The following is a 13,255-nucleotide window of genomic DNA, read 5'->3' as shown; positions in this document are numbered from 1 at the left end:
AAGGTTTCTCCTACCCCTATGGCCATTTTAGATTCTTTTCTGCCTGTTCCTCCCGAGTTCTCAAACTGCTCTTTTTTCTGACTGCGCTGCCTGCCTGGGTGATCTCATCGAGTTGCAGGAATTTCAATACCACGTGGGTGCTGATGCCTCCTCTGAGCATATCTTCACTTTGGATGTCTCCCTTGAATTCAGATTCATGTCTCTACCTCCCTGTTCTGCTTAATGTCTGATATGAGCCTCCAACTCAGCCTGTTCCAAAACTGAGCTCCTGACTTTCTTTTCCTTGTTTCTCTTGTTTTTCCAGTATCACTGGAAACTTCCAGAGTCATCCTCAGCCTAGAACCTCTGAGGCATCTATGATTCCTCTCTCTGACATCTTATGTTCCATGCATCAGGAAATCCTGTCAGCTCCATCTTCAAAATGTGTGTCTATCTGGCCACTTCTTTTCTCTTCACTTGGACCCACCCTGGTCCAAGCCACCATCCTCTTTCTCCTGGGTCACTGGGTCTTATATTAGCCTCCTTACTCGTCTCTTTGCTTTTGCCCTTGACTCCCTGTCTGTTCTCAACCCAGGAACGAGAGTTCCTGTGCTGAAGTAAAGTTGGATATGGCACTGTACTTAAAATCTCCTAGTGACTTTCTGTTTCATTCAGAGTAAAAACCAAAGCACTTATTTTGACTTACAAGGTCCTATACAGTGGGTCTCTCGGCCATTAACTCTGTCGTTATCTTCTGTTATTCTCCATCATTCTCTGTGTTGCAGCCATTGGTCTTGTTCTTGATATTGGAACTGCGAGATTTATGCTCAGCCCTGGGCATACTTTTTTTTTACTTAAAATTTTTTTTTGAATATGTTGTTCTTTCTGCCTGGAATGTTCTTCCCTCAGATTTACCCATCCGAAAGAATTACCCTCTCACCTCTTGTGGATCTTTATTCTCAGTGGACTCTTCCTTGGTTCCCTAACTGAAATTTGTCTCTGCTCTTGACCCTTAATATTCCCTTCTTAACTTTTCTTCTTAACACTTAGCCTTATTTAACATACCACATATTAAAAATTTAGGTTGTATTCTATCTCCCCCATAAGGACAGGAATTCTTGTCTCTTTTTTCACTGCCAGAATTTAGAACAATGTCTGGCATAGAGTGGGTATGTAATACATATTTAGTGGATGAAATAAATGAAAGGATTTAGGGTGTTTTCAGATTGTAGTTAACATATAACTTTATCTTAGTGTGATTTTTGTGTGTTTTAGAGAAAGGCATTGGGATCAATGGTATGAATGAATTCCTAATTTCATACTGACCTTATTTTAAATTGTTTCCAGTGTGAGGTGCCATTGCTCTGAAGCTACATAACCAAAAATTTTTAGTAATGCTTTATGAAATTCTAATTGTAATCATTGTTTCTTTTAATTACTTGATTCTGTTTCATTCTTACTTTTCTGTACAGTGACTCTTCTCATCTGTTGTACCTGTTGGAGCACACCTGGAAAGATGCCAGGTTCATTTTGCAGATCATGTGTGAGCTAAATGTTCTTCCATTAGCATTGCAGATCACTAACATCGCTGGGAACATTATGGTAAATTTAACTTAGAAAGGGGGAAAAAGCATTTCCTGTTGGATCCAGTGTTTTCTTGGGGTAGTTGTTATATGATAATGAGTCTAAATGCATGCTTATAAAATGAGTAACTTGTATTTTGAAAGCTGGGCTTCTTTTGTAAAATGAAGAACTGCTTGGGAGAAGGGGAGGAAAGCCAGGTGCAGTACGTTGAAATTTGGGTGAACATAAGGATTGTCTCTGACATCTGGATGTGTCTGATTTGTGGAATGGTCCATTTGAGAGTAAAGAAATAGCCGAGTTGTGGGTATTTTAAGCTCTCTTTGTCTCCTTTTAACTGTAGTGCTTAAAGAAGCTGCTGGAAATAATTAATACCCCCCCCTTTTTTTTAAAGCAGCCCTTGATATGATGAGTGAATTTGAAGGATCTTTTTTTTATTAAGGAGGTGCTATGATTAAATTTATCGATTTGATTTGCTTTTGTTTATTGTGGTTTTGAGCTCAAGTTTTTTTTTTTTTTTTAATTCTCTAATAGTCTAGGACACTGATGGGTGGACGATCCGAGCGTAATGAGTTCTTATTACTTCATGCATTTTATGAAAACAACTATATTGTGCCTGACAAGCAGACTTTCAGAAAGCCTCAGCAGAAACTGGTGGGTCCAAAATTATATAGTGTTTTGCTTTTTTATATCCCCCCTTTTTATTAACAAGACTGTTTCTTTGGGCTGTGATAACATCTACTTCCCAGATAAGTGGAAACTATCCTGTTTGCTCCATTGTTTTGGTATGGTCATTTCCTTCTCTACTTTTCTCTATACAGATAAAAATTATTTGTGAAATATGAAATTCTTTGAGGGAGGCATTAGGCCTCTGATGAGTGACCATAGATGGAAATTGTTTTGCTGGGTTAGCACTACCAGTCAAACCTTTTATTTCTTTGAACCCCTTAGCCTTAATTTTTATGTTGTGTGGTTGCATTTTTATATTCTAGTAGGATTAAGGTCACCACAGTCAGGTTTCTGAAGTAGCCTCCATCACACCAGAAATAAAACTTAGCTTAGCTACTGTTTTATCAGCACGGATAGTAATCAATTTAGAATGGGAGTTTAATGTTAAAATGACTCAGGTTCTTTTGTTGTGCTTGTTTTACATACATTATTAAAATTAGTGAAGTATTAACTTAGAGGAGTTTGACTTCTGCTGAGTATTAAATGTTTTTTAATTAAACTACTTGGAAAAGAATTTTTAGCATATGGACATACTTATTTTAAGGTGTCCATATTAATAATGAGAATAATGGTAATATCTAAAAATATTTTGTATTTTTATATCATGAATGTTAGAGTAATGAATATAAGAGAACTCTTAGAATCTCAAATTTTACGTGACATGAGTAGTTGAATTTTTAGTATCCATTGATTTAAAAATGTGAAGTCGTATTATTCAGAAATATTTTAAAGTGGAATTTGCATATTTATCGACTTAGATACAATGTTTGTTTTGGTAAGTACCATGCTTGGCATTCATTTGGATTCATGAACATGTTAAAGTAACTGTCTTTCCCCAGAGGACCATTAACTGAAAGTAAAATATCTGTTAGAACTGTGTACTGCAGTTAGAAAGGGGGAAGTCATAAACCTTCTAAATTGGTTCGTGAGTTGCTGGCTGGTGAAGTTATCTTCCATTTGATATTAGGGAGATGAAGATGAAGACATTGATGGAGACACCAATAAATACAAAAAAGGACGTAAGAAAGCAGCTTATTCTGGAGGCTTGGTCTTGGACCCCAAAGTTGGTAAGGCTGGGCAGCAGATGGCTCTGTCCCTGATGTGAAGGGGCTTCTTAATGCAGAGTCAGCTTGAGAAACTAAAAGACCTGAGTTGTGTTTTGTATGTTAGTGAATAGGTTTCATAATGACCTTATTTATTTTCTTACGTTCATGTGAAAATCTTGTTTGCCAGTCTTTTAACATGGGATTAATGTGAATCTTTTTTTTTTTTTTTTTGCTGTATTCCAAGAAAGTTTTATTTATGGACATTGAAATTTAAATTTTGTGTCATTTTCACATATCATTGAAATAGTCTTTGTACATTTTTTTCCCAACCATTTAAAGATGTAAAAACTCTTCTTAGCTCATGAGTGCTACAAAAAGAGATAGGCTGAATTTGATCTTTGCCAACCTCACGTCCAATATATAGCTATTTGTCAGGACTTCCCTGGCGGTCCAGTGGTTGAGAATCTGCCCTCCAAGGCAGGGGACACGGTTTCCATCCCTGGTCCGGCAATAAGAAAAATACCACACTGGGATTTAAGGAATAATAGTACCAGACACACAGTAAGCTATCGGTATATGCTTGCTGTTGTTGTTATTGTCTTAACTGTGGACATTTACTTCTATTCAGTTTCTTCTGAAGGTGAAGATAACTCTTTGTAAATGTCCTAGAGAAATACAGTAGCTTTCTGTTCACCCTTTGCTAGTAAAAAGGGTGGATCGTTCCACTACTGACATTTATGTATACATCTTGTCTGATCTTAGCATTTTGTATACAGGTAAATAGGCTACCTGTTTTATTCTTTGAAGGTGTGATTGTAAAAAAAAAAAAGGTATAACCACTCGCTGGTAGAGATCACTAAATATTTGAGGAGTGGGGGGGAGGATAGGTGGAAAGGAATGCGTTCTTGAAGGAGAATTTAGCAGAATTTTTTTTTTTTTGGAAATGTACATGGCACCTGTGTAAAGTAATTGATAGGATATAGTAAATGAAAAAAAAATAAAGTAATTGATATGAGGGGGAGTATTTGCCCATAATAATAAAGTATTTTGGGGGGACTGCTGAGGTTTCCATGCCAGACAGGATCTCTTCTTTCTTTGTCTTTGGTTACCTGATTTTTCACTCTGATATATATTTACAGGGTGATAGTCAACTCCTTTTTTCCCTTTGTCTGCCTCACAGCTCTGAATAGTATAAGGAGTCATAGTATAGTACTTCTAATACTGTGTTATGCCAAAGACTTTTTGTAACATGGGCCTTTTTTCCTTGCAGGTTTTTATGATAAGTTCATTTTGCTTCTGGACTTCAACAGTTTGTATCCTTCCATCATTCAGGAATTCAACATTTGTTTTACAACAGTGCAAAGAGTTGCTTCAGAGGCACAGAAAGTTGTAGAGGTTTGTATTCAACTGGGAACTCTTGAAATTGAGATTAAAAATAGTGCTTAAAGGGGGAAGATAAGCAAAGGGCTTGGTGTTCTAGTTTTTCCTTCTGAAAGGTAATGACATTCTAGCTTTTCCTTCTAAAAGGTAACATATCCTTTCTTCGTGGTCAGAATGGGGCAGTGTTGGGTAGGAGGAGACTCAGACTGGTTCTGTGTCTTTTATCTAATAGCTTTATTGAGATGTAACTCACAGACTCTGTAATTTACCTATTAAAGTGTGCAATTTAATGGCTTTTAGTTTATTCCCAGAGTTTGCTAACTGCACTATAATCACTTTTAGAACATTTTCATTTTTCCCCAAAGATACTCTCTTCCTTTTAGCCCTTAGCTCCCTCAGTCCCTTCTAGATCTAGGCAACCACTAATCTTTCCACTGCTATAGATTTGTGTATTTTTGTATATTTCCTGTAAATGGAATCATATGTGACCTTTTGTGTCTGGCTTAATTCACTTAGCATACTGTTCTCAAGATTCATTTGTGTTGTAGTATGTATTAGTCCTTCATTCCTTTTTATTGCTGAATATTCCATTTAGCGATACATGTCACATTTTGTTTGTTTTAGAATCTCTTGTCAATTTATGCAAAAATACCTGCTGGGATTTTGATGGGGATTGTATTGAATCTGTAGATCCCTTTGGGGAATATTGCCATCTTTAAGTCTTCCAATCCATGAAAATCTAGTCTTTCCATTTATTTAGGTCCTTAATGTCTTTCAAAGATGTTTTCTAGTTTTAAGTGTACAAGTCTTTCACTTTTATTAAATTTATTACTAAATATTTCTTTCTTTTTGGTGCAGTTATAAATGGAATGTTTTCTTAATTTCATTTTTGGTTTGTCCATTGCTAGTGTAGAGAAATAGAACTGAGTTTTGTATATTGATCTTGTTGCAACTTTGCTGAGCTCATTTATTAGTTGTTGTAATAATAGTTTGTGGATTCCTTAGGATTTTCTATAGACAGTATCATGTTGTCTGTGAATAGAGAAAGTTTGATTTCTTCCTTTTCAATTTGGATGCCTTATATTTCCTTTTCTTGATTAACTGCCCTGGCTAGAACCTTCAGTACAGTTGAATAGAAGTGGCAAGAGCAGACACCCTTTTCTTGTTCCTGATATTAGGGGAAAACATCTAGTCTTTCACTATTAAATATTATGTTACTTGAGAGTTTCCCACAGCTGGCCTTTATCAGTATGAGGAAGTTCCATTCTAGCACTAGTTTTTTGAGTTGTTTTTTTTTTAAATCATGAAATAGTGTTGGGTTTTCTTAACTACCTTTTCTGCATCTATTAAGATGATCAGTATATGGTTTTTGTTCTTTATTCTTTTAATATAGTATGCTATATCGATTGTTGAACCAACTTTTGTTCCTGAGATAAATCCCCCTTGGTGTATAATCCTTTTTGTATATGGCTAGATTCGATGTGCTAGTATTTGTTGAGTTTTTTTCTGTATTCATAAAGGCCGTTGGTGTATAGTTGTATATGTCTTTGTCTGGTTTTGGTATTAGGGCAATGTTGGCCTCATAGAATGGTTGGGAAGAGTTCCCTTCTCTTCGGTTTTTGGGGAGAGTTCATGTAAGATTTGTTTTAATATTTTAATTTTTGCCAGTGAAGTTATCTGGTCTTAGACTTCTTTTTTAAATTTCTAACTCAGTCTCTTGTGACAGGTCTGTTCAGATTTTCTATTTCTCTTTTGGTCACTTTGGGTAGTTTCTGCCTTTTCTAGGAATTTGTCCATTTTGTATAGGTTATCTGATTTGTTGGCATAAAATTGTTCATATTATTCCCTTTTAATCACTGTAATTCTTTAAGGTCAGTAGTGATGATGGTCCCCTCCTTTTATTCCTGATTTTAGTGATTTGAGTCATCTTTTTTTCTGAAGAAAAAGGTATTTTTACTGAAGAAAAAGCTTCAGTATAGCTAGAAGTTTATCAATTTTGTTAATCTTTTCAAACAAGCAACCTTGGTTTCCTTGAGTTTTTCTCTATTGCTTTTTTGTTCTGTTTCTGTGCTAGTCTTTATTACCTCCTTTTTTCTGGTTTCTTTGATTTACTTTGCCCTTTTTCTAGTTTCTTATGATAGAAGGTGATGTTATTGATTTGAGATCGTCTCTTTTAATTTAGACATTTGCAACTGTAAATTTCTCGATAAGTAGTGCTTTAGCTTCATCCCTTAAGTTGTGGTATGTTTCACTTGGCTTTTTATAGTCAATCCCCTCTTCTATCAGTCAGTAATTGATCTGACTTATATCACCATAGCTTAATTTTGCCTGTTCGAAAATTTCAGATTAATGGAGTGATACAGTATGCACTCTTTTGTATCTGGCTTTTTTTGTTCAGTGTAATTTTTTTGAGATTCCTCTGTGTTGTTGCATTATTGCTATTCTTTCCTTTTTACTGTTAAGATGTATTTCATACTTATCTGTTCCCCTGAGATCAGCATGTGGATTATTTTCAGTTTGGGCTGTTATTAATAAAGCTTCCGTGAACATTCTTCTACAGTTCTTTTTGTGGATATGTGCTTTCATTTTGGGGGATACCTAAGGAGTGAATTTGCTGGGTTGCATTGGACAGTGTATGTTTTACTTGAAAGGAAACTGTTAGATTGTTTTCCTAAGTCATTGTACCATTTTATACTCCTACCAGTCACGTATGTGAATTGTTCCCCTATTTCTGTAACACTTGTTATTTTCAGGCTTTAATTTTGGCCATGAAAGCATTTATTACCGATTCTATTCATTAAACATCCTTTTCGAAAGGATCCTTTTGAATTCTATCACATGAATTTTAATCTAACTAGTCATATATAGTCAACAGTTGTATGTACGGCTTAATAACTTAATGTGTGGTTCTTCATATATAAAACTTATATACAATTGACTGTCAGTAGGGAATTTGATTAGATTTGGTTCTCCAGCAGTAAAAGATGTAAATTGACATTATCTCTGTATGTTGTTTTTCTCTGCTTCTTTGTGCAAAGGGCAGAAGATGTCTATTTGCTCTCTAACTCCTGAATTTACAAGTCTTTTGGTTCCAGCTTGGGGGCTGTTTTTCAGTCCTAATTCCATATTCCTGGAAGAGAGAATCTTAGAGGCTTGCCTAGGTTGGTGAACACACCTGTCCATCATCTGTGGCCGCAGGAGCGTGTTCACACAGTACAAATGTGTCTGCTGAGGATAGGCTTTTCTATGAGACTGGAGGATAATTTTACAGGGTAGGTATTGAGTAGACATCCCCAAGAGGTAGTGACTACGTTTGGTTAATAATATTCTTTGGATTGTGTCCTGTCTGTGTCAGTATTAGGATAGTTATCATTATACAGCTCCTCCTTTCCCTCCTACCACCATTTTGTTATTTGAGCTTTCCAGTTTAGATTCTGGATATGAAATTACACTTCAGAGTTGAAAGAAGTCATCTAAGAAATACTATACATGTAGCAGTTTATGGGTTCTGTATCATTTTCCTGGGCAGTACTGCATTTGGTCTTCAGAACAGCTAGTGCCACACAGCTTGTGCTGGGAGAGCCAGGCATGGATTGTAACTTGCCTGACTTCAGATTCTTTCAGTTTACTTTCTATTGGACCTCCTTGGTTGCTGTAAATAAACGAGTTGTGTACCAAGATCTCTAATAGGTTTGCTATCATCATCTGCTCTATTGGAAAACAATAGGTCCCTGTTACTATTGTGAGATTGTTCATTTGCAGTTATTGATCTTTATAAAATCAGATACTTTGTAAAAATTGGGTTATCAAATAGCATTGACTTGACATACTTTAAGCCAAGAGGTTTATTTTTAATTTTGAACCTTTGAAAGGGCAAATGTGCCTGGTTTTTCTTTGTATCCTGTTAATATTCAGTAGAATTAATGGAGCCTTGAGAAAAATGGTCTAATGCTTCTCCTGCCTTCTGTAAATTTTAATGTAAGACTGCTGGTTGCTTTCTTAAAATGTTGCTATTGTACCAACTGCAAAGCAATTGATAGATAAAAGGTACCGCATAAATACTAAGGAGTATATGTGTGTTAATTTTTAGAAATGTCGTGGCCTATTTAAATATGGGCCCTAGATTCCTAAAAGAGATTTGCTGATTTAGTATTTAGGTTTTTATTTTTCAGTCTAAAACACTTAAAGTAATTGCTGTGATTCCCCATAGTTTAACAGAGTTTTGTAGCATTTTGTTTGGTAGTGCACAGGTCTTAAAAATAGTAATTTAACTGCGTTTTTTTTAAAGCAGTCTCTCTTAATGTTTTTATTTTAAAAACAATATCCCCAAACATGTTGCTCCCCAATCTTGTTGAAGGGGGAAAAGGAGCATGTGTAAAAAAATTCATGCTTTTAAATGATGCCTACATTTTGTCAAGAACTAGATCGGGAAGGTACTGGGAATGATAGGCTGAGAGAACTGACTGAAAAGAGAGCAGCATTGACCTGCTTTTCAGCCCTCTCAGCATTGTTGACCTTTATACTTAGACAAGAAAGTAGCTTTACAAGATGTGGGGTTAAGTTCCCACAAGGTATGATTTTGGGAATTCATTTCACAAAAGTTTGATTTATCTGAAGTTTTTGTCTTGTGTTCATCAGGATGGAGAGCAAGAGCAGATCCCCGAGCTGCCAGATCCAAGCTTGGAAATGGGCATTTTGCCCAGAGAGATCCGAAAACTGGTAGAGCGGAGAAGACAAGTAAAACAGCTAATGAAACAGCACGATTTAAATCCAGACCTTCATCTTCAGGTATATCTTTCCACTCAGCAACCTCTGAGTGACAGTCTCACCTTTGAAAATTTGATTATCTAGGAGTGATTTAAACAGGATACTGTGGACAAATGCATGTGCTTACTTTAAGTTGGTGGATAGGAAACCATTCAGAAACATCTGATGCCTCAAAGTACAAGGCACCTCTGTCTGCAAAGATGTATCTGAGCAAGTGCCTTCTGACCTTAGAGTTTTGGAATCTGTTTACTTGCTTCTAGGAGGTCAGGGAATCGTGGCTTTGGGAGGATGGGTTGACTGTGTTCAGAGTTCTTTTCTCCAAGGACACTGAGGGTTTCTTATTGGTGAGTTAGAAAACATCTAATGTAATGCTTATGCATCTGCAAATATTGTTGTCTGTCTTTTGTCCTTGTGTGGCCTGCAGTATGACATTCGACAGAAGGCTTTGAAGCTCACGGCAAACAGTATGTACGGCTGCCTGGGATTCTCCTACAGCAGATTTTACGCCAAACCCCTGGCTGCTTTGGTGACATACAAAGGAAGGGAGGTAAATGGTATAACATTGCCATATCTAAAATGAAAGTATTTTAAATTATACATATTACGGAGTGGGAGAGCCAAAAAGTTTGCTTCCTAGTAATACAGCTTCAAATATCCCTTTCTTAGGACAAATTTGAGCGAGATATGCTTTTAAGTAAGGATTCATTCATTAATCCATTTTTTGTGTATGTGTAATTATTGAGCATCCACTGTATGCCAGGGATTGTTCGAGGTACCAGGGATAGAGTGTTGAGCAAGACATAAAAAGTCCCCTTGTTGTGAGGCTCGTATCTACCTAGGGCAAGGGGTATAGAAAGGGCTTGGGGTGGAGAAAAGGTCATTTGGGAAATCAGACTTTAAATACGTGAATAAGCAAATATAAAAAATAAGACAATATGATAGAAGTAATGCTATGCAGATAATTAAAACAGAGTGGTAGGTTGAACACTGTTAAGGTGGCTGGCTGGCTTAGCTTGGTCAAGGAAGTGTTCTTTATGAGGTAGCATGAATGAAGCCTATGATGTAAGGAAGCTAGTTTTATTGTGGATATATTAGGTTGGAGTGTGAGGGAAAGGAAGAAGTCAAGGAGGATGCCTCCATTTTTGTCTTTTAGCTGGTTAGCTAGCAAAACCATTTATTAAGAAGGGGAAATCTGGGAGAGAAGTTCTGTCTTGGATATGTTACCTTTGAGAGTTGTTATAGATCTGTAGGCATTTTAAGTAGGCAGCTGGATGTACAAATTCCTAATTGCATGAACATCATCAGAACTGGAATTATAGATTTAGAGTAACTGGTTTTAGAAAGATGGGCTACATACCAAACAGATTGGAGGTGCTATCCCTCTGTAAACACTAAAAGCTTCATCTGCTTTAGGACCATGTGCGTGGATTTTCCTTAGTTTGTAAGAGAATAGTTATATTAGATATTAAATTCCATTTAGCTCTAGTAAAATACTGATTTCTGTCAGTGGATTTAAGACTACTTGGTCTTAAGGAGGTAGTGGTTATAGGCAGAATACTCATGCTGGGGACCTGGAGTCAGAATCCTCTATAGCGTAGAGGTCAGCTCATTACAGCTTATGGGCCCAATCCAGCCTGCCATCTGTTTTTATAAATAAAGTTTTATTGGCACACTGTCACACTCATTCATTGAAATATTGTCTGTAGGTACGTTTGCAGTACAGTGGAAGAGTTGAGTAGTCAAGATGGAAATTTGAATGACCTGCAAAGCCTAAAATATTTATATCTGGCTCTTAAAAAAAAAAAAGCTGACCCCTGTTCAGAATCTAGATACAGTTCAGTTCAGTTCAGTCGCTCAGTCATGTCCGATTCTCTGTGACCCCACGGACTGCAGCCTCCCTGTCAATCACCAACTCCCGGAGTGCACTCAAACTCATGTCCATTGAGTCAGTGATGCCATCCAGCCATCTCATCCTCTGTCGTCCCCTTCTCCTCCTGCCCTCAATCTTTCCCAGCATCAGGGTTTTTTTAAATGAGTCAGCTCTTTGCATCAGGTGGCTAAAGTATTGCAGTTTCAGTTTCAACATCAGTCCTTCCAATGAACACCCAGGACTGATGTCCTTTAGGATGGACTGGTTGGATCTCCTTGCAGTCCAAGGGACTCTCAAGAGTCTTCTCCAACACCACAGTTCAAAAGCATCAATTCTTTGGCACTCAGTTTTCTTTATAGTCCAACTCTCACATCCATGCATGACTACTGGAAAAACCATAGCCTTGACTAGACAGACCTTTGTTGGCAAAGTAATGTCTCTGCTTTTCAATATGCTATCTAGGTTGGTCATAACTTTCCTTCCAAGGAGTAAGCGTCTTTTTTTTGTCATTATTATGCCATGTTATTCTCTTTTATAAATATAAATTTATTTATTTTAATTGGAGGCTAATTAATCTCATGGCTGCATTCACCATCTGCAGTGATTTTGGAGCCCCCCAAAAATAAAGTCAGCCACTGTTTCCACTGTTTCCCCATCTATTTGCCATGAAGTGATGGGACCGGATGCCATGATCTTAGTTTTCTGAATGTTGAACTTTAAGCCAACTTTTTCGCTCTCCTCTTTCACTTTCATCAAGATGGTCTTTAGTTTTTCTTCACTTTCTGCCATAAGGGTGGTGTCATCTGCATATCTGAGGTTATTGATATTTCTCCCGGCAATTTTGATTCCAGCTTGTGCTTCTTCCAGCCCAGCACTTCTCATGATGTACTCTGCATAGAAGTTAAATAAGCAGGGTGACAATATACAGCCTTGACATACTCCTTTTCCTATTTGGAACCAGTCTGTTGTTCCATGTCTAGTTCTAACTGTTGCTTCCTGACATGCATAGAGGTTTCTCAGGAGGCAGGTCAGGTGGTCTGGTATTCCCATCTCCTTCAGAATTTTCCAGTTTATTGTGATCCACACAGTCAAAGGCTTTGGCATAGTCAATAAAGGAGAAATAGATGCTTTTCTGAAACTCTCTTGCTTTTTCGATGATCCAGCACAGCAGCGCGTGTTGGCAGTTTGATCTCTGGTTCCTCTGCCTTTTCTAAAACCAGCTTGAACATCTGGAAGTTCACTGTTCACGTTTTGCTGAAGCCTGGCTTGGAGAATTTTGAGCATTACTTTACTAGCATGTGAGATGAGTGCAATTGTGCGGTAGTTTGGGTATTCTTTGGCATTGCCTTTCTTTGGGATTGGGATGAAAACTGACCTTTTCTAGTCCTGTGGCCACTGCTGAGTTTTCCAAATTTGCTGACATATTGAGTGCAGCACTTTCCCAGCATCATCTTTTAGGATTTGAAATAACTCAACTGAAATGGCAACCCACTCCAGTACTCTTGCCTGGAAAATCCCATGGATGGAGGAGCCTGGTAGGCTGCAGTCCATGGGGTCGCTAAGAGTTGGACACGACTGAGCAACTTCACTTTCACTTTTCACTTTCCTGCATTGGAGAAGGAAATGGCAACCCACTCCAGTGTTCTTGCCTGGAGAATCCCAGGGACGGGGTAGCCTGTTGGGCTCCTGTCTATGGGGTCGCACAGAGTCGGACACGACTGAAGTGACTTAGCAGCAACTGAAATAGCTCAATTCCATCACGTCCAGTAGCTTTGTTAGTAGTCATACTTCCTAAGGCCCACTTGACTTCACATTCCAGGATGTCTGGCTGTAGGTGAGTGTGAGTGATCACACCATCGTGATTATCTGGGTTGTGAAGAATCTAGACTAGACGTATGTAATA

The 13,255-nt window shown here is 37.5% G+C and overlaps 1 protein-coding gene and 1 non-coding gene across 15 annotated transcripts in view; both read left to right on the top strand.

Moving 5' to 3' along the window:
* The window catches only part of POLA1 (DNA polymerase alpha 1, catalytic subunit), a 391,031-nt gene that overhangs the window by 40,959 nt on the left and 336,817 nt on the right, over window positions 1-13,255 (top strand). For all 14 annotated transcript variants that reach the window (XM_055564229.1, XM_055564223.1, XM_055564224.1 and 11 more), the window contains exons 21-26: window positions 1,452-1,581; window positions 2,095-2,214; window positions 3,257-3,356; window positions 4,606-4,730; window positions 9,354-9,503; window positions 9,907-10,029. In XM_055564229.1, the coding sequence (XP_055420204.1) occupies window positions 1,452-1,581; window positions 2,095-2,214; window positions 3,257-3,356; window positions 4,606-4,730; window positions 9,354-9,503; window positions 9,907-10,029 (748 nt within the window). The remainder of the gene's footprint in view (window positions 1-1,451; window positions 1,582-2,094; window positions 2,215-3,256; window positions 3,357-4,605; window positions 4,731-9,353; window positions 9,504-9,906; window positions 10,030-13,255) is intronic.
* Window positions 3,943-4,072, top strand: LOC129640492 (small Cajal body-specific RNA 24). Its single transcript, XR_008708859.1, has one exon. It is a non-coding gene; the product is annotated as a small Cajal body-specific RNA 24 (non-coding RNA).

Source organism: Bubalus kerabau, chromosome X (genome assembly GCF_029407905.1).
Source record: "Bubalus kerabau isolate K-KA32 ecotype Philippines breed swamp buffalo chromosome X, PCC_UOA_SB_1v2, whole genome shotgun sequence".
Lineage (NCBI taxonomy): Eukaryota > Metazoa > Chordata > Mammalia > Artiodactyla > Bovidae > Bubalus > Bubalus kerabau.
Note: the sequence above shows the minus strand (reverse complement) of the source record. Positions and strands in the feature narration are given on the sequence as shown.